The sequence below is a fragment of the Sander lucioperca genome, chromosome 3 (assembly GCF_008315115.2).
Source record: "Sander lucioperca isolate FBNREF2018 chromosome 3, SLUC_FBN_1.2, whole genome shotgun sequence".
NCBI lineage: Eukaryota > Metazoa > Chordata > Actinopteri > Perciformes > Percidae > Sander > Sander lucioperca.
The window spans coordinates 9,559,003-9,581,583 of record NC_050175.1 but is presented as its reverse complement, the minus strand read 5'-3'; the positions used below and the strand labels follow the sequence as shown (position 1 = coordinate 9,581,583).

General features: G+C 43.0%; 1 protein-coding gene across 6 annotated transcripts in view; it reads right to left on the bottom strand.

Annotated features, from left to right (window-relative positions):
• Positions 1-2,087: 2,087 nt before the first annotated feature.
• Positions 2,088-22,581, bottom strand: part of LOC116037614 (leucine-rich repeat-containing protein 49) — a 38,118-nt gene continuing 17,624 nt past the window's right edge. For 5 of the 6 annotated variants that reach the window (XM_031281559.2, XM_035999267.1, XM_031281561.2 and 2 more), the window contains 8 exons: positions 22,388-22,471; positions 19,489-19,664; positions 18,572-18,667; positions 12,747-12,981; positions 7,775-7,960; positions 6,519-6,628; positions 3,877-4,030; positions 2,088-2,910 (listed from right to left, as the gene is read on the bottom strand). In XM_031281559.2, the coding sequence (XP_031137419.1) occupies positions 2,695-2,910; positions 3,877-4,030; positions 6,519-6,628; positions 7,775-7,960; positions 12,747-12,981; positions 18,572-18,667; positions 19,489-19,664; positions 22,388-22,471 (1,257 nt within the window). In that variant the 3' untranslated portion in view covers positions 2,088-2,694. The remainder of the gene's footprint in view (positions 2,911-3,876; positions 4,031-6,518; positions 6,629-7,774; positions 7,961-12,746; positions 12,982-18,571; positions 18,668-19,488; positions 19,665-22,387; positions 22,472-22,581) is intronic. The other variant, XM_031281560.2, reaches the window with a different exon arrangement.

Sequence of the window (22,581 nt, the reverse complement as noted above, 5' to 3'; positions counted from 1 at the left end):
ATAGGTCGCGCAGATCTCAGAAATTGTATACATTGTTGTCTGCTATTTTATCACTAAATTCACTTCTGAAACTTTTTTATGCGAGAAATCAACTATGTAGAGGTCAAATATGTGTAATTTTACGAAAATGTATGGATAATTGCAAATGTCGACTGTGTGTCGGAATTCAGTGGCTGGTGCTGCCTAGGTTGCTGCCTCGCCGCCCGGCCTGTCCTCCTTCACAGACCCCGGCCTGCTGTGAGGTAGATGGAGCTCCGTCACGGCTGGCAGCCCATGGTGCTCCATACCCGCGCAAAGTCACCGTTTCTGGGTTACTGGACTACCAAACGCCGCTGCCCTGACAGAGCTCCAGGGCCTGCAGCTCCCCTCTTCCTGCTAAATGGCCGGTGTGTGTGAGTTGAGCGCGGTCAGCGAGCTTGTTACGCCCGCAATCTCTTACCACAGGTTCCAGTTAATCTTATAATGGATATGTGTGTTATTTAAACAAACGATCGGGGAAATAAACGCCTCTGTCCGCGAGTGAGCTGGATGGAGTTCTATCAATGAGAGCTAGCTTGCCTCCTCCTAACGAGACCTCTGAAATTCACAAAAATGCATAAAATTGAAATCAGACAAAAGTGTTAGCTAAGCTTTGTAAGACCTTAGGGTAGCTGTGATATACACGCCGTGACGAAATTCAAAGTGTAAATATACTATACTTATGCCGAAAGTGTAGTAGTGATCTTTTCCCATAGGATTGAATGGGACACTTAGCCTAGGTAGCAGCTCCTCCTAACGAGACCCCCTCAAATTCACAAAAATGCCTTAAATTGAAATCGAACAAAAGTGTTAGCTTTGTAAGACCTTAGGGTAGCTGTGATATACATGCCGTGACGAAATTCAAACTGTAAATATACGATAGTTATGCCGGCAGCTGGCATAACTATCGTATTCCGTAGTCCAGTAACCCAGAAACAGTGACTTTGCCCTGGGTATGGAGCCCAGCAGGCTGCCGCTTTCTCGTCAGACTGTGGAGCGCCTGAAGTCCGACACATCTCACTAAATTTGCAATTAGCCATCAATTTTTGTAAAACAGCCCATATTTGAGCTTTATATAGTTGATTTCTCGCATAAAAAAGTCTCAGAAGTGAATTTAATAACGAAATAGCAGACAAACAATGTATAACGTTGCAGTGTCTGAAATATGAGACCTGCTGTCTCGTCTCCAATGTATGTGTATGTGATTCGCTCAACCAATCAGCGCGCAGCTCATCTAAATATTCATGAGCATACCATATTTGGAAGAAAAGCTGTTGTTCCAAATAAATACATTCCACAGGGATGCATAAGGGCCCATAGAATAGCACCTGGGACAGCCCAACCAATGTTACATACCCTATTAGGAGACCTTAAGGAACAGTGTGAAATACCCTATATAATGATTCTATCACCCCTTTTTAAAACCAGAAAACAATTCAACACCGGAAGGAGACAAACTTGTAATATACAACCTGACTTCTTGTCTTCTTCAAGTCTCTTCTTTAACCCGTTAGCAAGGCCTTAATGTCCAGTGGAGTGGATGATATTGAACAGCAGTGCCAGTCAACTCCTTGATCTGTGTGTGTGATGCGGTTTGACACTCCCTCCCCCTGCAGTTGCTCTTTCAGGCTGGTGCTGTGTTTTCCGCCGACATGCCTGATTAAATAAGGGTTAAAAAATTCTTTGTGTAGTGGTTTGAGTGAAGGGAACAGGAACAGGTGGTGATAAACTGGTGAAGCCTCTATGCCTTCAGGGACATTCCAGTCTGAGTTCACACTACCCAGAGGACCCTTCATGATTCCTGGATCTGCTACCGTGCGCACACACACACACACACACACACACACACACACACGCACGCACGCACATGCATGCATGCATGCATGAGGTGTTGCTAATGCTGACTTCAAGGTGACGGTCAAGTCTAAGAGATGACTGTGAGCATTGATGTATTTTAGAGGTAGACTCATGTGATAGGAACAGGGGAACACTTACACCAAGCAAAACAGCTGATCTGATGCCATGACAGATTTCCAGGAAGAACAACCATGCAAACCATGTACACAAACTGAGTGTTAATACAGAATTGTTTAATACTAAGTACAATACAGAAAATCAGTGGTAAACAAAGAAAAGTCATTGTCCTTGTTTGTGCCCGTCTTTTTACGTCAGACAGGAGAAAGTGAGAGAGTGATGCGTGAAACATTATTTAAGACACAGAAAAATCATTCTAGTCTCAACAAAAGAGACACCGGCTATTTTCAGCTGATAACATTAACCATGAAGAGGGGTCATTCAGAAAGCTTTACAAGTGCAGAGTATGCTCCGTAGGGACCACAATGCACTGGGAGTCAATAAGTCCCTTTAACGTTCTTCAAGTATGTTACAGCTCCAAGCATTGATGAATCTAACAGTGTGTTTTCCGTGAAAATCTACATTCAATCAAGGTGGATTTGTCATGATAACTTCTTTAAAAAAGTCTACAGCCATCTTAAAAAGCATCCCACACACTGGGGGATTGCAGATCTTAGTTTCCAACGATTTTAATAACTGATAGTCAGTGATGATAAGTCACTGAGTGATGATGTGAATGGAGTTTGAGATGAAGCCCTGTGGGCGCCAGGTAAAGCTATGTCCACGTGTGTTTGTGTGCGTGTAGTCTAAGAGTGAACGACTTCACTTGGTCTCAGAGAGCCTCGCAAGGCTGGCTTGGCGGAAGGCTGCTCGGTCCCACATCTCCAACACACAGTCCCTCACCATCTCGGCAAACATGGAGGGCCAGAGCTTGTGTAGTGCCTCACCCTTCAGATTGGTGTCTGACGCCCTTTGGACCAACTCCTGCAGGTACTGCTCTATCATGGCAGCACGTTCCGATGACTCCACAGTGCCCTCCTGTGAGGAAAAGAAGAGAATTATCAGTCCTGTTGAGTACATTAAGGTGAGGTGCAGTGGCAGGAAAATCATAGGAGGAAGGGGTAAAGCTTGCATACTAGGTACTATTGATTGACCAAAAAAAATTTTGATCTAGGTTTTAAAAAAGCTCACTCATTAGATGTATCATAATTTAAAATGAATCCATTGATTGAATTAAAAGTTGTACTTTGATGTATTTTTCAAATCTGTACCAGGAGAAAATGTGCATCCACTCCTTGGTTGGATGCAGGTTATCAAAGTGAAAGAGGCGATCTGAACACAAGGCAGAAAAGTAATGGCGCCTGATCTACACAAACACAATCTAAAATGTGCCACTCCACACCCACTGGAAGGGTGGTTGTAATTGTATTATGACTGCATTTGTGCTGCTTTGAATTATTGGTGTTGTTTGTTGATAGAATTAACCTGCCATTATTCCAAACCCTATTTATTTATTTATTGTAGTGGAAATAAAGATGAGTTATGTTTGGGACTTGGAGCACAGCATGGTTTTAAACGACAATAGCATAGAAAGTAAAATCAGATGTTGGTGTTGCAATGGTGCATTCAGCAAAACATCTGTGATTGCTGGTGCCCACATAATAACTTCTGTGACATGCATGCACTCACACACCAATTATACAGGGTGGATGGCAAGTGTTGATTCCTGTCTGATGGTGTGCTAGATTTATAATGGCATAATATTGATGCCTTTTACATCGAAATACTTGCGAGTTTGGTAAAGCAATTTTTAAACCTCACACAGATTTACTGCAAGATCAAATCCATTTTATTGGTTAAACTGATTTCAAAGAGATGTAGTGGGGTTAGGTATGTGACTCCATAACCCAGTTGGCTGTTGGTAGACAAACTTTTCAGTCACATTCAAGAGTTGTTGCAGTATCTCAAACCACTAGGCCAAAAAATGTCATGTTAAGAGCTGACCTCAGGGCTCTCTGCACTGCAGTCTCTGCTTGGGTAGTTGAACAGCGCCCTGCTCAGGCCTTCTCCCAGGAGCTTCCCATTATCTCGCAGCTCCTCCGGACTCAGTCCCGCCCGCCTGCCACGTCCCTCTAACAGGAATTGCAGCTGACGCTTCCTTCAGGGTGAAGAGAGAAGAATGAGTTAGACACAGAGTGAAGAGACACCTGGGGAGAAACAGTGGCAGAAAGTGAGTGACACCAAGGTAATAAAGGTGTGTTCTTGTGTCCGTCAAATAAAATGTCTCACCTCAGTAAGAGTCAAACTGTCACACAAAAAAATGGTAATATTTTTTACATTTGAATAGCTTTCCATAAATGTCGGTGTTTTAATTTCACTCACTCTAAAAGTGATGTAAACTACATCAAATGTTGCTGTCTATCAGTACGAAATCTCATGTGTTACACGACTGCACCAACATGTTCCACAGGCCAGTGCCAGGATGCCGAAATAGTCTTTTCAGTGGAGGCTGGAGGCAAATATTCCATATACGATAGATACGAAACATCTCTTGAGAGAACAGCAGTTATGATAGGACTGTAACAAAGATCAACTCAGTCAATTGTGTGAAACATTGTAACACTACTTGTAGAGTTCATTTTTCCATGTTGGGTTTTGAGCTAAAAGTTAACATGATAATTTAGTTGCTGATTGAAGTTTTACAAACACAGCTATTGAAATCTTTTTAAATGTATTGTGAAATATTGTTGCGTTTTGTAAGATAAAAGGCTTTGTATGCAACAACAGCCTTTAGTATTATAGTGGATGCATTCACTTCCATGTTAAAACAGTTTTTCCTTAATATTTTCCCTTTAGCGGGACCCCTAGTGATGAAATGTGTTAATTCCAAGAAGTGAACTCTGCTCGTTCTCAACAAAGTTCAAGGGTCAACTGAGGTTGAAATCAAACAACACTGACAAGCAATACATGGAATTGTTGTCCTTACAAACGTTTTCTAATAAAAGAAAATGTTTAAGGCCTTTCTTTCACTTTACTAGAACTTCTGCACAGTGCAGAATTATAAATAAACAGCCAATGAAAGCAAAAGAACCACAAACTATAACAGAGGGACCTTATGATGTGATGAATTGTAGGATGTGTTATTTTGGTAGCAAGTAGTGTATACCCTTGCTAGTGATGACTGCAAAAAGCCTTGTTCAGCAGAGAACAGTAGTGGTAACTGTTTGCCCTTCAAACAATTTCTCTTGGAAAAACCTGGCCAAATGGTCCATTTTACAGAAGCATGTGTCCAAGACAAACTGTAATCCAAATCTAATAGCTAATGATTAGATGCAACATAAACAGTGTCACATCTGGGTCAAATAGATTTTTTTGGAGACATTTTATCCTACTTGGGGTGCCACATGTGTTAACAAGGAAATACAGTTAATGTTCTTTGTGCTGCAAGATACTGTATAGTCCAGTCTACTAAAATTATATTTGAAAGTATTTAGTGAAATGAGATTCCATAAGGATGTGTGTGATATAGTGATTCTTGACAAGAACCCCTATGATGCACATTTACAAGAGCAAAGGCTTTATTCACAGCTACATGTAAAATAATATCCAAGACCCACTTTATTTCACACACAGTCTACAGCAGGAAGGTTTTGGTAGATACAAAGACAAATCTAACAGCACTTAGTAAAACAAATAGATATGTTGACTTAAGGGCTAATGACTCTGCATGGAGTGATTAAGATTTCAGTGCTGATGCAAATATAATCTTCAGCCCTGGGCTGTTGTATATTATATATCCACAGTCACTATTATTATCTATCCATAACAGTGTATGAACCATGGTGAGATCAAGCCGAGAGGCCGTTGTCCTAAAGTTTACTAGCATAGTTCAATTCAGATTCTGAAAGGGCAACTGAGGACACTGAGGCAGCTCATTGCTCAATACACGTTTATATTTCATTGTCACTGTCTTCAACTTCTAACTGTATAACTCAAAGAAATGAATTTCTTTTATTATGTCATCAAAATCAAGGTTATTTAGAGAGATCACATGTAATACAGTTTCCTTAACCAGTCAATGATTCGACCAGGCAATAGTTCAATCTTTGGGAGAACAGTAATACTGTTTGCTTTCGACCAGATAATGAGAACCATTCAAAAACGCTCCTGTGCGTGACAAAATTCTGCAGATTTTTGCTTTGCGAAGATGTTTTTTCATTAACCACGAGTGACAGACCTCGAGAGCTTTTGGCTGGGGAGAGAGAAGAATGTTTGTGTCGAAGTGCCAAGAACCCACCCTTACCCAGAGACACATAGTCTAACTCCCCTGGCTCCTCTGTGCCAGGCTCTGTCTCGCTGTCTCACACACACACACACACACACACCCATGCACACCCATGCACACACATGCACACACACACACACAAATGTATAGAGGCAAAATACACACAGAACAGGCATGCACATGCATGTACATTAGCCTGCACGCTCGCAAGCTGTAACTCACACATATGCACATGTAAGAATAATACATTCTTGACATATTTAAACGAACAACATACACAGTCCAGGAGACAGCACACACCTGTCAATTAATTGTAGCTAATTGTTATGTTGTGGTTAATTGCCTGATATCAAGTTCTCACCTGGATTCCTCTAGTAGCAGGAGGAGCCGGCAACGTGGAGTTTCGGTGGCTGCTATATGACCCAGTGTCCCAAAGACACGCACTGCAGCGATCACATCATTCATGGTGACCTAAGGTAAACGTATAAGCACACAACAGGAGATACTTGAGTGATTGGTAACTTCATGTGTATCTGTAAACTCTGAGAACACAGAAGTAAGAGTTACAGCTTTGTCATTGAGTCAAAAGTTACAGTCCCAGCACAAAAGTACAACTCTGTACTGTGTTATATCTAAGAACATTTAACAGACGCTGTTTGGGATGAAACATTAAAACTAACACAATGAAAACAAGGTAAGAAAAAAGAAACAGCAGGTATAATATAAAATAAATAAAATAAAAATCATTAATCAAACAAAGTTTACAGAGTTCTAATTTAGAAGTACATGAGATCAATCCAGGAGACATGGGCCCATAATTTAAAGGTATAATATGTAGTCAATAGCGCTTACTGTTTGTAAACACAGTGTTTAAAGTCCTTGGCTCAATAGCCAGAGAGAGAGAGAGAGAGAGCAAGAGAGCGCAGCGGTGGTCGGGCGAACTTGAGAGTGAATGAAGAGAGGGAGCGCCGAACAAAGCAGTGAATCAGAAGAATACAATGTTGCTTTCTGATTGTTTCAGGGTGGTTACATTCTAAGGCACAAATAAACACACATCTCTGCAGAAAGATGCCTACATTTTGTGTGAATGCATAGCTTTAACCTGTCTGTCTGTGTGTGTGTGTGTGTGTGTGTGTGTGTGTGTGTGTGTGTGTGTGTGTGTGTGTGTGTGTGTGTGTGTGTGTCGGTATGAGACGTGAGTAGAAAAGCAGTGGTGAGAACTACAGGCTGCCCAACCTTCCTTTAAATTTAAGGGAAAAGTTTGATATTTATTTATATTATTTGCTTTCTGGCAGGGAGTTAGATGAGATGAGTTGGACATTTTGTATAGATATGATACAAACAAGATATAAAGTGTAAATGAGTGATCCTTGGAGGTGCTGGACAAAGCCAGGCTAGGTCCATGAGCTAAGCTAGGCTAACCAGCTGCTCGAAGTCTAGAAGTCTTACATTTAACGGGAAGAAATGAGAGTGGTATCAATCTAACTCTCCAGCAGAAAGTCAAGTGTAGTTCACAAAAAGTCAAACTATTTCTTTAACCTTCAAATTTGTTGTTCAAATTGGTTACTATATTTGTGTCTTAAAAAGGCGGCAGGAGGAATGCATTAAACACTGTACCTCCTGGCCGTTGATCTTCTGCAGGTTGAAGTGGTGGAGGCGGTAGATGAGGAAGGAGCGCCACAGAGCCAGACTGACCACTGGGTTGCCCTCTGGGTGGATGGTCAGCTGGTCTAGACGCCTCACCTGAGTCAAGGCAGCCAGCTGGGGCAAACGGCTGATGTTGGTTTCCAAGAAGATCAGGTGCTGCAGAAAGAGTAACATGGTGGTTTCAGAGATGTAGAATTACATAGCAACTGTATATTTGTTCATGCCTCACTTAGTTGATCATGGCAAAGATTGACAGCGTTAGCGAGTTTTATTCCTCTTGGAGAAATCAATTTAAAAAATATATGCTTTTCAGGAAACTGTAAGGTGCTTTGGATAAAAATATCCACCTTATTATACTGTATGTTACATGAACAAAGTGTTTTGTTCAGAATATTTAATATAAAGAATATAGCCTTCTTAAAAGTTACTTAAAACAGGTTTATTTCAACCATTGCTCTCTTTACCACATTACTCACACAATTTTACAAATATGACAAATTAGGTTGGGAGTAGTTCTGCCACAAAAGAACCAAAAAGAAATTGGATGTTTTTGTGCCACATGGGTGGCAGTGAAGGTCAGGGGCCTCGACGGACCAGACCCGGGCGGCACAGGCTGGCTCTGGGGACGTGGAATGTCACCCCTCTGTGGGGAAAGGAGCCGGAACTTGTGCGGGAGGTGGCGCGCTACCAGTTGGATCTGGTGGGGCTTACGTCTACGCACAGTCTCGGTTCTGGAACCATACTCCTGGATAGGGGTTGGACTCTTTTCTTCTCCGGAGTTGCCCACGGTGTGAGGCGCCGGGCGGGTGTGGGGATACTCACAAGCACCCGGCTGAGCGCCGCTACGTTGGAGTTTACCCCGGTGGACGAGAGGGTCGCCTCCCTACGCCTGCGGGTTGTGGGGGGGAAAACTCTGACTGTTGTTTGTGCATATGCACCAAACAAGAGTTCGGAGTATTCGGCCTTCTTGGAGACCTTGAATGGAGTCCTGTATGGGGCTCCAGTGGGGGACTCCATAGTTCTGCTGGGGGACTTCAACGCACACGTGGGTAATGATGGAGATACATGGAGAGGCGTGATTGGGAGGAACGGCCTCCCTGATCTAAACCAGAGTGGTTGTCTGTTGTTGGACTTCTGTGCTAGTCATGGATTGTCTATAACGAACACCATGTTCGAACATAGGGATGCTCATAAGTGTACCTGGTACCAGAGCACCCTAGGCCGAAGGTCAATGATCGATTTTATAATCGTTTCATCTGATCTGAGGCCGTATGTTTTGGACACTCGGGTGAAGAGAGGTGCGGAGCTGTCAACCGATCACCATCTGGTTGTGAGTTGGGTCAGGGGGTGGGGGAAGACTCTGGACAGACCTGGTAAGCCCAAACGGGTAGTGCGGGTAAATTGGGAACGTCTGGAAGAGGCCCCTGTCCGACAGACTTTCAACTCACATCTCCGGCGGAGCTTTTCGTGCATCCCTGTGGAGGCTGGGGGCATTGAACCTGAGTGGACAATGTTCAAAGTTTCCATTGCTGAAGCTGCGGCGGAGAGCTGTGGTCTTAGGGTCTTAGGTGCCTCAAGGGGCGGTAACCCTCGAACACCGTGGTGGACACCGGTGGTCAGGGAAGCCGTCCGACTGAAGAAGGAGTCTTTCCGGGACATGTTATCCCAGAGGATTCCGGAGGCAGTTACAAGATACCGAAGGGCCCAAAGGGCTGCAGCCTCTGCCGTGAAAGAGGCAAAGCAGCGGGTGGGGGAGAAGTTCGGAGAAGACATGGAGAAGGATTTTCGGTCGGCACCAAGATGCTTCTGGAAAACCGTTCGCCACCTCAGCAGGGGGAAGCGGGGAACCATCCAAGCTGTGTACAGTAAGGATGGGACGCTGTTGACCTCAACTGAGGAGGTAATAGGGCGGTGGAAGGAGCACTTTGAGGAACTCCTAAATCCGACTAATACGCCCTCTATGGTAGAGGCAGAGCTGGAGGATGATGGGGGATTGTCGTCAATTTCCCTGGTGGAAGTCGCTGAGGTAGTTAAACAACTCCACACTGGTAAAGCCCCAGGGATTGATGAGATCCGTCCAGAAATGCTTAAAGCTCTGGGTGTGGAGGGGTTGTCTTGGTTGACACGCCTCTTCAACATTGCGTGGAAGTCTGGGACGGTGCCTAAGGAGTGGCAGACCGGGGTGGTGGTTCCCCTGTTTAAAAAGGGGCACCAGAGGGTGTGTGCCAATTACAGGGGTATCACACTTCTCAGCCTCCCCGGTAAAGTCTACTCTAAGGTGCTGGAAAGGATGGTTCGGCCAATAGTCGAACCTCGGGTTGAAGAGGAACAATGCGGATTCCATCCTGGTCGTGGAACAACGGACCAGATCTTTACTCTCGCAAGGATCCTGGAGGGAGCCTGGGAGTATGCTTCTACATGTGCTTTGTGGATCTGGAGAAGGCGTATGACCTGGTCCCCAGGGAGATACTGTGGGAGGTGCTGCGGGAGTATGGGGTGAGGGGGTCCCTTCTCAGGGCCATCCAATCTCTGTACGACCAAAGCGAGAGCTGTGTCCGGGTTCTCGGCAGTAAGTTGGACTCGTTTCAGGTGAGGGTTGGCCTCCGCCAGGGCTGCGCTTTGTCACCAATCCTATTTGTAGTATTTATGGACAGGATATCGAGGCGTAGTCGGGGTGGGGAGGGGTTGCAGTTCGGTGGGCTGGGGATCTCATCGCTGCTTTTTGCAGATGATGTTGTCCTGATGGCATCATCGGCCTATGACCTTCAGCACTCACTGGATCGGTTCGCAGCCAAGTGTGAAGCGGCTGGGATGAGGATCAGCACCTCTAAATCTGAGGCAATGGTTCTCAGCAGGAAACCGATGGAGTGCCTTCTCCAGGTAGGGTATGAGTCCTTACCCCAAGTGAAGGAGTTTAAATACCTTGGGGTCTTGTTCGCGAGTGAGGGGACAATGGAGCGGGAGATTGGTCGGAGAATTGGCGCAGCGGGTGCGGTATTACATTCAATTTATCGCACCGTTGTGACGAAAAGAGAGCTGAGCCAGAAGACAAAGCTCTCAATCTACCGATCAGTTTTCGTTCCTACCCTCACCTATGGTCATGAAGGCTGGGTCATGACCGAAAGAACAAGATCCAGGGTACAAGCGGCCAAAATGGGTTTCCTCAGGAGGGTGGCTAGCGTCTCCCTTAGAGATAGGGTGAGAAGCACAGTCATCCGTGAGGAGCTCGGAGTAGAGCCGCTGCTCTTTCACGTCGAAAGGAGCCAGTTGAGGTGGTTCGGGCATCTGGTAAGGATGCCTCCTGGGCGCCTCCCTAGGGAGGTGTTCCAGACATGTCCAGCTGGGAGGAGGCCTCGGGGAAGACCCAGGACTAGGTGGAGGGATTACATCTCCAACCTGGCCTGGGAACGCCTCGGGATCCCCCAGTCTGTGGCTCGGGAAAGGGAAGTTTGGGGTCCCCTGCTGGAGCTGCTCCCCCCGCGACCCGATACCGGATAAGCGGACGAAGATGGATGGATGGATGTTTTTGTGCAAGATGTTCAGAATGACCACAACTGGATATCCAGCACCTTTAGTTATCTGCCAAGGTCAGACAGGGTTCCCACACCATCTTAAACATCAAATTCAAGGACTTTTCAATTACTTTCCAGACCCAATTCCCTCAAATTCAAGGACCCAACATGGTAAAGTTTAAGACAAGATCATGGTTAATAACTGGTACAAGACTGAGAATTTTTATAATGAGAACTAGCAGGCTTTACAGAAGCTCACTGACAATTAAAGCAACATTGTCTAACTATTTTACATTAAATTAACCACTTCAACATCATGCTACACTGACTTTAAATAGGAAGAATGGTGCCTCTTGCATTCCCACTGCGCGCCCCAAACATGTTGTCCCACTATGTAACTTTGGCGAGCGGGTTGGATCCAGGGGTTCAAGCAAGATACCATTTGTGAGCCTAAAATGCTGCCCTGGAGGAAATGTGTACAATGTTTTGAATTAAGTATTGTGTAAATGTAAAACTGCGCCATGTCATGAGAAGTTTAAGCCCCGTGGATCACCCGGGAGAAGCATGCAACGCTTTATGGCACTACCACTGATTTGGGTGAAACTGGATCATATTTTAGGGAGGACAAATGTTATCTGTTTATCCCTTTGATGTCCTCCGGCTGCTCTGCCTCGACTCTGTGATTTACAGAGTTTCCTCATGGACAGAAAGCTTTACTTGTTGCTAAAGTAACTAACTGCTGATAACTGTATAGCTGCTGTCAGCTAGTAAGCTCAGTTAGCCGTGCTACCAGGATTGGCAGAGAGCGTTGCTGGTGTCGTGCCGTAGCCGGGCCAGTGCGTAACTGAACCGGGTTCAACAGCCTCTACGGACTTCATGGCAGAGGCGAAGAGACCAAAGAGGACGTTGATGGAGAAAGCTCAGAAGACAAAAGGAGAGAGTAATGAGCAAGAGGCTGCCAGACGAGAGTAAATCTTGGACTGGATTTTAGTCGTGAGAGCCATGTAGAGGCAATCCCAGCCCACTTTTTTTAGTATTTTGAGTATTACTTTGAGTAAAACATATTTGCACAAAAATATATAAAAGTCAAGCATTTTTAATGACCCATGTCTATTTATGTCTATGTTCACAAACAATAAAGGATTTCAAGGTCCCGTGGGAACCATGGTCAGATGATGGTAGATTTTCTTTTACATTGGTTCAGTGGCTAAAGGCCAAAGATAATGACAAACAAGAACTATTGGGCTGTGAGAGGGCAGGCTCCACCTCCAAAATCTTTGTGTCATGTCATGGCAGTTTGGTGTTAAATGACACTCAGCATGTACTACAACCACATCTGAAGGTAAACTGACAAATGCACACTCTTTTTGTTTCTTCTTTAAGTCAAAATTATGCCATGGCTCATTATGGTATGTGTCTAGTGTCCTCACCGATAGATTTGGGAACTTGATCCTTATTCGCGGCAGTGTTGGTACAATGGCGTCAAAGTTGATGTAGCGGAAGGTTATTACAGTGACAGCACCAGCGGTCTGAACTCCCCAGCCCCTCTCCAGGGCCTCCAGGGCTCCGGTTCCGAATAAACGCAGCGTGTCTCCATCCAGCTCCGCCAGGTGACTTTCAGAGAGGGACAAGCTCTGAATACTGCCGCTCCCTGCCTCCACAAGCCTGCAAAAAATATACACACGCACACAAAAAACACACTTTGTAAACCAGTCCTGATTTGCTGAATGCACAGAATTTGTTGCCTTGTGAAACTTGAAGAATATCTTTGTGCCAAAAGTGCTTTGCTCACATTTGTTTGAAAAGGCAAACCTTGTGCTAAAAAAAGGAAAAAGCAACATTGCTACAGAACACGCAGCGGTTTAGTCAATGTCCTACTTGTCTTGTTTAATTGCTTTCTATTCTGCTATACGACAGTTGAAGTGCCCTTCCCTGATAAGAGAGTCGTGAGAGTGGAGAATCTGGGCGAGTCTCAAGGAGACATAATCTCCCTGCCCGAGCCCATGTGCTCAGCCCTCTGGGTCTGCTGACACTCAAGGGACTTTTCAGCATAGCAGGGCATCAGATGGCTACTGGCTGCACGCTACTCAACACTGATCAGCCCGCCAACAAACTAATCACCCCTATTCATATTTCACACCCTCCCCATCTTGCCGCAACAGAAAGCCATAGTTAGAAGACTAATCCTTTGATTACAGAACTCTAATCCAAGATTCTTGTTGAGACCAATTTAGTTTTTTTGTATTTAAGAGAAAAGAGTAAAAATCAGGTACAGAAAAACAAAAAGGATAGCAGACATACTGTAGACAGAGAGAGTACATAAATAAGGAAACAAAATCGAGCTGTACTGTAACTGAAGCATTTAAAAAAAAAAAAAAAAAAAAAAAAAGGACTGACCCCCCCCCCAGAGGTGACTCCTCTCTGTACCAGAGGAACAGTTTGCTCTCATAGCTGAGCAGCCAAAAGAGGATCAAAGATTTGGAGAATCAGACAAACAATTAAAATGGATAATTAAAGGCCTAAATCAAAATGAGAGGAATGCTACAGTAGATTGGAGTCTCGGTCAAAGAAATAAGGAGGTCCAGGTAAAGACAAGAGAAGAGAGGAGTGATGGAGACAGAGATCAACTTTTTAGTGTAAACAAAATCCCGCCTCTGCACATACGATGTTCGTAATATGACACCGTAAGTATTCTCTCTTAATTTTCTTTTTTGTCCTAGATCCAAATACATTTGTTTTAACAAGGCCTTAAACATGATATAAATATGAAGTTAAAGCTTTTGGTTTATTACATACAGTTTATAAAGGTCAACCTAATCATATACAAATTATTTGGCTGATGCACCATAGTAATATGCTGTTGATTAGGGCTGCAACTAGCGATTGTTATCCTTATCAATTAATCTGCAGATTATTTTTTCGATTAACCTGTTAACTGTTGGTCTAAAAAAAAATATCTCTATATTTTCCCCACCAAGAGTACAAAACCCAAAGGTTTTTTTTTTTTTTTTTATTTCGAAACAACAATTGAGTACTTGTGTTAAGTGATTGTGTTGAAAAGTAAAGACGCTAACCAGTAATCATAGTGGAATATTCCCCCAGTCCACATCACATGTGTAAAATGCTAAAAGAGGAACTTGACTCGACATTGACAGCAGGTTCTCCATAGGTGATATTTTGGCCTTGAGTCACTTTAACGTATTCATTCTTGTGTAAAAGACAGGTGAATGGCCAGGTGCCACAGGAGACGGCAAAGTTTCCCCACATGGCTGTTAGGCTTTTGGGAAACTTTCTGTGTGGTCCGCTTGTGTCTATATAAGTATACAGTGTGACGGAACTCAAAGTTTTCTTTGAGGCCGTAGTCTGCCCTAGAGTTCAGTCAGTTTTAATTAGTTCAGTTAGTTTTGAATACCCTTTGGGAGAGCTACAGCTTTAAAAAAAAAAAAAAGCCACAAATTACACTTGCCAGTAAAAACAACAACAGGATTAATCATGTAATACAGCCTGAACCAATAACCCAGTGACTGACAGGGAATATCCCTCTCAAACGTCATATCTATCCAGACACTCTTACATGATACCTAAGGTAACCCTCCATGCACCCCGTATGAAAGCCATTCTTAATCAAATGTAAGAGATGATCATAGGAAAATATGGGGGGATACCATGGATATATTAGGAGAATGGATACAATGTTGCAGAGTCATTCTTGCTGTAATTGTTTCCCAGTGGCCAACCATTAAACTCCTACTAAAAAAATCCCCTGAAGGCATAGAAAGCTTTTTCCCCTGATGATCATGATTACAAAACACATATCTGTAAAACTTTTGGAGGGCCCCTTTAACAAGCCATAAGGTCAATTACAGTACTACTCTGGTTCCTTGTTACACTACTAACATCTAGAATTTGCAAGGGCATTGACAGATGTGAAAAGGCCTCAAAATAGTGGATTCTTGCAATGAGCGCAGCTACAAAAGCAGGTATAAGTAAATAAATGTTATTCAAGCGGAAAGAGCATCAACTGAGAGCAGGTGTAATACTTAAAGCATTAAAACCCAGTAGTGAAAAAATGTTCAAATTGCAAAGTCAAAGGCAAATGCTAGCAATAGAAGGGGAGGCGCCAGACACTAAAAAGCAATTTAATCATCAGGATACGCCACGCCTCCAAGATGTAAGATTGCCAAAGGCAGTAAATCAGGATGAGTTGGGAGAGCAGTGCAGGAGATGGAGCATAACATGTAGATAAGTCACGTTACGAATGAGCGTAACTTCTGTGCGCCTGGAAGTGTGCCATCAACACACTCAGCACTGTGTCATGTATTGTTCCCCACATAATGGCAGCTGAAAGGCTGCCAGGTGGTCCCAAATCCCCTTGTGACATGAATCCAGCAACTAACGCTGAGAGAAGAAGCGAACAAGGTGGGGAAGACCAAATAAAGAGTCCGTCATATTACATGGATCCTGCTCTAGCCTATTCGACTCGGAATCTAATTCAATTAGGGCTACCTCACTTAATCCACTACAAAGTTTTTAAAAAAGGACATTCATCCGTCGTCTCTCAACAACTTAATCCCCCCCAAAGACATGGCTTGTAGCATACACATGTCTCCAATTGCCTAACTACTGTGTGGGAGTGATGGGTATGAAACATTACTCTCTGAGCAGTTATTTCAAAAGAGCATTTTATCATTTCACAGTTGAAAAGTGAAAACAAATGGTTCAAGTGGCAGTTAGTGGTGCAGTGCAGATGTACTGGGTGCCAAGTGCTGCAGACTACTACTGTAAAGTTTGTTTCTACAGTGTGTGGTGGTTTTGGATCTAAGGTTTCATTTGAGAAGCCTGTTTAACTTCTTTCTCACCATTGTAGGGATAAATCACATATGTGCCTGCAAAAGCACCTCTTCAGGGTCTCAGCACAACTCTCTTTTAAATGAATGAATGAATGAATAGTACAAAGGCCTTTCCATCTGCCCACACGGTGATCAACACCACTATTGGATTTCTGAGAAATAACTCTTCCACTGCCATGCACCCCTAATCCCTTCTCACAGGGGAAATGAGGTCATATAAATCCTAAATTGTTCACACTGTCACAAGTTGGTAGTGACACAAACTAACGTACAAAATATACTACTAATATACTTACAGTATTATAGGAACACTGACACTATCACGTTGAATGTGCCGTCAACATTCATCAACGTCATTCTAATTTGCCACCAAACTGGGGCTGCTAATGCAAACCAGAGATGACATCATAGCGTCATCTTTTTTCCATATTTGTCATTTAAAGACATTCTGAGGCAGTGTAGTTGTTTTCTTTATATTTGACAGTTTTTAACCCTTTGTGACACATAACAAATTTTCTTTATCATAGTGAATGGCAACAATGGACATCTTGATTAAAATCATAATTTTCAGAAATCTAACAATGCAAACATTGCCCACAAAGAAATCATGGAGACTAAAATCATTTAGAAATCCTGAATGAACGATAATTTTACATAGCAACAGATTTTATCATTAGAAAAAAATATGTGTGTCAAATGATATACTTTGTTCTGACTTTTCTAAACTTAATCAATTAAAGTTGTGTTTTACTCTTAAATCGTCTCTAGTTGAGGTGATAGCCCTCAGCAGCATGCTTGGAGTTAAAGAAATAGAGGGCAGTCCCCAGTTTGTTACTCAAATAAGAAACACATATAAGAGGTAGCCCTGCTCCCCAGGCTGTCACTGAGCAGATCCAGATGTGTAGATGTGCCAGGCTCAGACCCTGACCTGAATGGGAAACCGAGAATCTGTTGAGATTCTGGAGTAGCAAGATTATGGATGACCTGCAACAAAACCATACACTGTCTCTTCAGGGTGCAAATGAATAAACCACCTCCTGCTGTTGGGATTTCTGGGAATTCACACCCCCATTGACCTGATCCACAATGTCATGCATTAGAGGCAAGAGTGTTGATTCACAGGCCTCAAAAACCAGAGACAAATTCATCCATCATTTGCCCCTTCATGCTCTATCGGGGAGAATGACGTAATTTCCATCAGCATAGTAGTAGTAGCTCAACAGCTATCAGATGTAATCTGGGCTACACTGTGAAGACATTATAACCCTTCAATAAATTCACACACTGGTGAACGAAACTACCGTTAAATTTCCCAGCTACTGTACACATTCCCAGGTATTTTAAAGATTTTACCCTTTGACCTTTTAGTCACAGATCTTGCTAATCTTTCAAGTTACTGGTAGTGCCAGTGTTTGTAAAGGCCCTTGGTATTTTGTCATTCAATACAAGCCAAAGTGATACAACTCCCATCTGAAACGAGTGTGGTAGATTGGATTGCGTGAGTCCTGTTCATCACCATAACCACATGACTGAAGTTATAATGGACCCTGTAAAGGATAGCCATTGCCACTGAGGGACTGCGCTTCGGGGGCCATTTTCATATCCTTATGCAGGAAGGAAAAGCCTTCTTTGAAACATGTAATAATAGTCCTTAACACAGCCCCCACTTTTATCTCAGCCCTCCCCCTCATAACTCATCCAGATCTGGATTCCACTCTGTGCAGGAGAGTATATCAGAGCCCTACGGTCACATAAACTTAGCACAGACTGTTGATTTAGAGCGCTTCCAGCATCATGTTATAAACAGTGGAAGAAGAAAACTGTCTTCAGACATCTTAGATACGCATGTACTCACAGAGCTCCGGCGAAGCTCCGGTGAAGCTCCGCATTGGACGCTTCTGGCCTCCCGGTCATTCACTAATTCCTGACAAGGGACACCTCGTCGGGCATCAACCCTTACGTATGTATTCTTGAGTGTCTGTCTGTCTGTACACCACTGTCAAATTTACTTCATGTAACTGAAAACAAATTCCATTCTAGTAATACAATATAGGTGTCACAATGGCAGATATCTCAAAACGTTGGCAAATAAAACAAAAACTTTCTGCTAGATTCCACAAGGGAACATGTGTTTCTTTGCAATTCGAGTGAACTGATCCTTTACGCAATATTACAATACATCTGTCTCAAAATCACCATAGATTCCAACAGAAAATATCAGATTGTGAAATCTGTTTGTGTCTCATACAGTTACTGGTCAACACAGAGAACTCTACTGATCTATTGACCGCAGACTACTGTATTGTTCGTGCGGCTGCTTATTTTTTACTTTCTTTGGACGCATATGTCAGGGTGGGTGTACACACACACACACACACACACACACACATGCATTTTTGTCTTACTTGGGATCTCGTGGGCTGTTTGGACGGCTGTTGGTGCGAAGTCTGCTCTCCGTTCCCCCTGATGGTCGCTCTGGTCCTAAACCTGGACTTACCCGTCTGATAAACAAAAAATAAAACAAACAAACTCAGCAACAGAGCATACCATTCTTTTCAGAACCCTTTCATTTTTTAAAATCAATTTTAAACACTCTCTGCTTTGTAATTACAAACATATAGTAGAGGATTAGAAATTAAATCATACTCAACACGTTATTAAGATTAACATGCAAAAAAATGCACATACTACTCTCACTTCTATCTTCCAGAATCGTATGTTAAAAGACACATTTCCTTTCCTTCATCTCAGCTGTCAATCAAAGTAAAAGCCTATATCTTGATGTTTCTTTATGGTTGTCATTTTAAACATAATCTTCCTTCTCCTACCTTGGCTATTGTGTGTCCATTCAGACAGTACGCACATAATTGTCCAGCTATTTTCAAACATGAAACTAGTTTCAAATGATCAGGGCGCCTAAGATGAGTCCACCAACAGCTCTTTATCTGAACACTGATCCTTTTAACAGATATTCCATGCCCAACATCAGTACCAAGGCCTGAGATCAGATTTCCCCTCCCAACTGTCAGGAGAGGAGACTCATGACTACAGTGTATCAAATCAAACCCCTTTGAATCTAAACCCAACATTCATTCATTCCTTATGTTTACAGATTCCCATCTGAGCTACATTATTTACAGTCCAACCAAGTCTAAATAATTAGACTGTCATAGTGTTAGCCATGTTGACTTACCGTATACATATAGTACGGACGGTAGATGTAACAGTAAAGAGATTGTAAAATGTCAGATAATAATACAAATTTTTACTGATTCCTCTACATTTCTCTTTTGAAATTTCCATTTTCTCTTTCTGTGTGTACCTGGGTTCATCTGGAGATGGTTCCTGTGCGAGGCCATTGGTCTGGGCGGGGCTGTGGGCGGGGCTGTTCTCTGGACTGACTTCTTCTTTAGCACCATTTGTGGGTGGCAGCTCCAGGCAGGCTCTGACGCCCTCCCACTGCTGCGCTGCATTACGGATCGCCAGACGCCGCTTCTCCTTGATGAAGACACACACACACACACACACACACACACACACACACACACACACACACACACACACACACACACACACACACACACACACACACACACACACACACACAAGGTTTCAAGTGTCAGTTCTCTTAAGCAGAACACAGAGGGCATATACTAGGTATGTTGCTAAAGAAAGTATGGAAACTGCTTACTGGCCTTACTGGCAGATATTACACCTCAAAGTTAAATCTGAAATTATATATGCATGTGTTGGTCTAATTTATTTGCTCTTGGTACTGCAGCTTTTTGATTTAACTGCTGTTATAGCAGTTAAAGTGCCATCCCCACCCTGCAAGAGAGAAGATTTCTGCTCCTTCGCTGTCTTTCAATTGTTCCTTTCTGGCCAAGCTGTAGTTTTGATACGCTCAGTTATGGAATGTGCCACTCCCCGATACAGTGGTGAGTCAGTATTATTCATAGTGAATCCTTCACCCTTACGAACTCTTGGCTGCAACATTCAATTTAACATTTTCTTAACACCAGGGAGTAACAGGAGTTAGTTTACTGGGAGTCAATGTGTTCCGCACAGAGACCATCTTTCAGCAAAAAACCCCACTGCAGCACATTCACAGCAGTAGCACCATCAATATGTACTTTTGTGCGCGCGAACACACACACACACACACACACACACACACACACACACACTGCAAAAACAGATGTCTGGGCAAGACAGAACATCTTAGACCATTAAAGAAATAAAGTATAATTTACAGACCCATTTACAAATACTGTTGACAGTGTACCCCTCCCCATCTATCTAATAAAGCAAGACATATTTGTATGTATGTATGTGTGTCCGTGTTTGGGGGGAAGGTAACCTGCACGTCATACGCAGACGTCACATGCAGAACGCTTTACAACAGCTGCTTCTGACGTTAGCTACCTGATTGCTGGATATACCGAACTAACTTTTCTTCATTTTCCTGGAACACGAGCGGATAGCTGAAAGGAACATCGCGACTGTTGTGTGGAGGTTGGCGAAAAAAAGGCCCTATTCTTTTCAGTGTCTATTATTAAAAGCCAGACACTATATAGTATTAAGTTGCTGTGAGCTGTAGCCTACATTCACCACTTCTAAACAGAGGCATAATATAAAGTAATCTCAGAGATTATTCCTTCACAGGGCTGTGCAATGCGAGAAAATCTCAGAGTTGAACCGGGCAAACACAGTAGTTTTCATCACTCACCCTGGGTCTGGTTAATTAAGTCTACTGCTAACTTACAACACTAATAACATTACTGTCGCCAAAATACCCCCGCAAATCAAATCCCCTACTTCACCGTTAACCGTCAAGCCACTAAGCCTGCATGGAAATGATCACCTCTGCTGAAGTGTTAAATTTGTTAACGATCATACGACACGAGACAACACCGCCTCTCTCCTTCTCTAAGTAATTTTGGGGTTCAACCGGCACTGTTCTAGTACATCAACAATGTTTGCCAAACTTTTGTTGCGTAGTACTGATGTGGATACGTTTGAAAAGTTGATTGGTTGGTTCTGGTCTGCTCTCTGGACACCATAGAGGAGGTGGGCGAGAGGAGGATGTTAGCCAGGCTGGCATCAATCATGGGTAACACCTCTCACCCCCTACATGAGACTGTGAGTTCCCTGAGCAGCTCCTTCAGCAGCAGACTGCTGCACCCTCAGTGCAAGAAGAAGCGCTAACGCAGGTCCTTCATTCCAGCAGCAGTCAGACTCTTTAATGCAACATCATAATGTAGCACTGCTAGCTGTTTCTGCAATATGAGCCATCACTGGACAATATTCTGCACTATGCACATTTATCTATTTATTACTCTGTGTCACCTCCAACTGTGCAATATGTCATCTCTATTCATTCACACCTTACTCATCTTTATATCTGTGTTTATATACTGTCTGTTTATATAAGGTTGTTTATTGTGTAATTACGGTTGTTTTACTATTATTATTATAACTAATTCTATTCTATTTTTCCATTTCCTATAGTTTATGTATATTTTTTCTCCTATGTCTAATTAATGTGTATTTGTGTTATTCTAATGTGTGTACATTTTTCTTTTGAGCTGCTGTAGCACAGGCATTTCCCCAGTGTGGGATTAATAGTCTGTTTTATCTTATCTTATCTTGAAGTCCATGTCAGCATCCAAAAGGTGTATTTTATGGCCCAAGCAGCCTCAACAATCAAAAGACACATTAATTAGAAGTCACATAAGAGGGAAAAAAGTCCTGAGCATGACCTAAATATTTCTTATAAAAAACATTTTGAAGTACCAATAAGAGGCCAAAGAGGTTGTTATTTTCCAAATACACACTTAACCCTTACTTTAACCATGATCCCAAAAATAATAATGGCCTGAAGCTGGCTAATACTGTAAAAGGCATTGGATTCAGACTACAGTATACACAGTGTAACATTCAGCTATTAATCACATCTCATCAGCAATACAGTATGTGGTAGTTTTAGAATGCTACAGTATGTAGCTCCATCCAATACTTTGAACCAAGTAGTTATCTTGTTTTTACCAAGAATAACTAACCATACAACACCCAATGTATAAAAAAAGGGCGCCATTTGTTCAGAGGACACTAGTTCATCTACTCTTTGAGATGTAGGCCGTCACGTGTATCTGCTACATATTCAAACTCTACATCCAGGCAGACAAAGACAGCAGGAGCAAATTCGATCAGAGTGGTACCTTATGAATAGTCTGCTTGTGACTCTCCCTCTTCTTCTCCTCCTCTTTTCGAGCCTGTACACCAGCCATGCGCCGATCCTCGTCCTGAAAAAGAAAGCTTGTGCAATCAGAGTGTCGCTCCATTCATGAGTTCTGAATTATTCAGGAGAGAGGGGAACCACAAAAGACGCCGCAAGGAAGGCTGTTCTCTACAG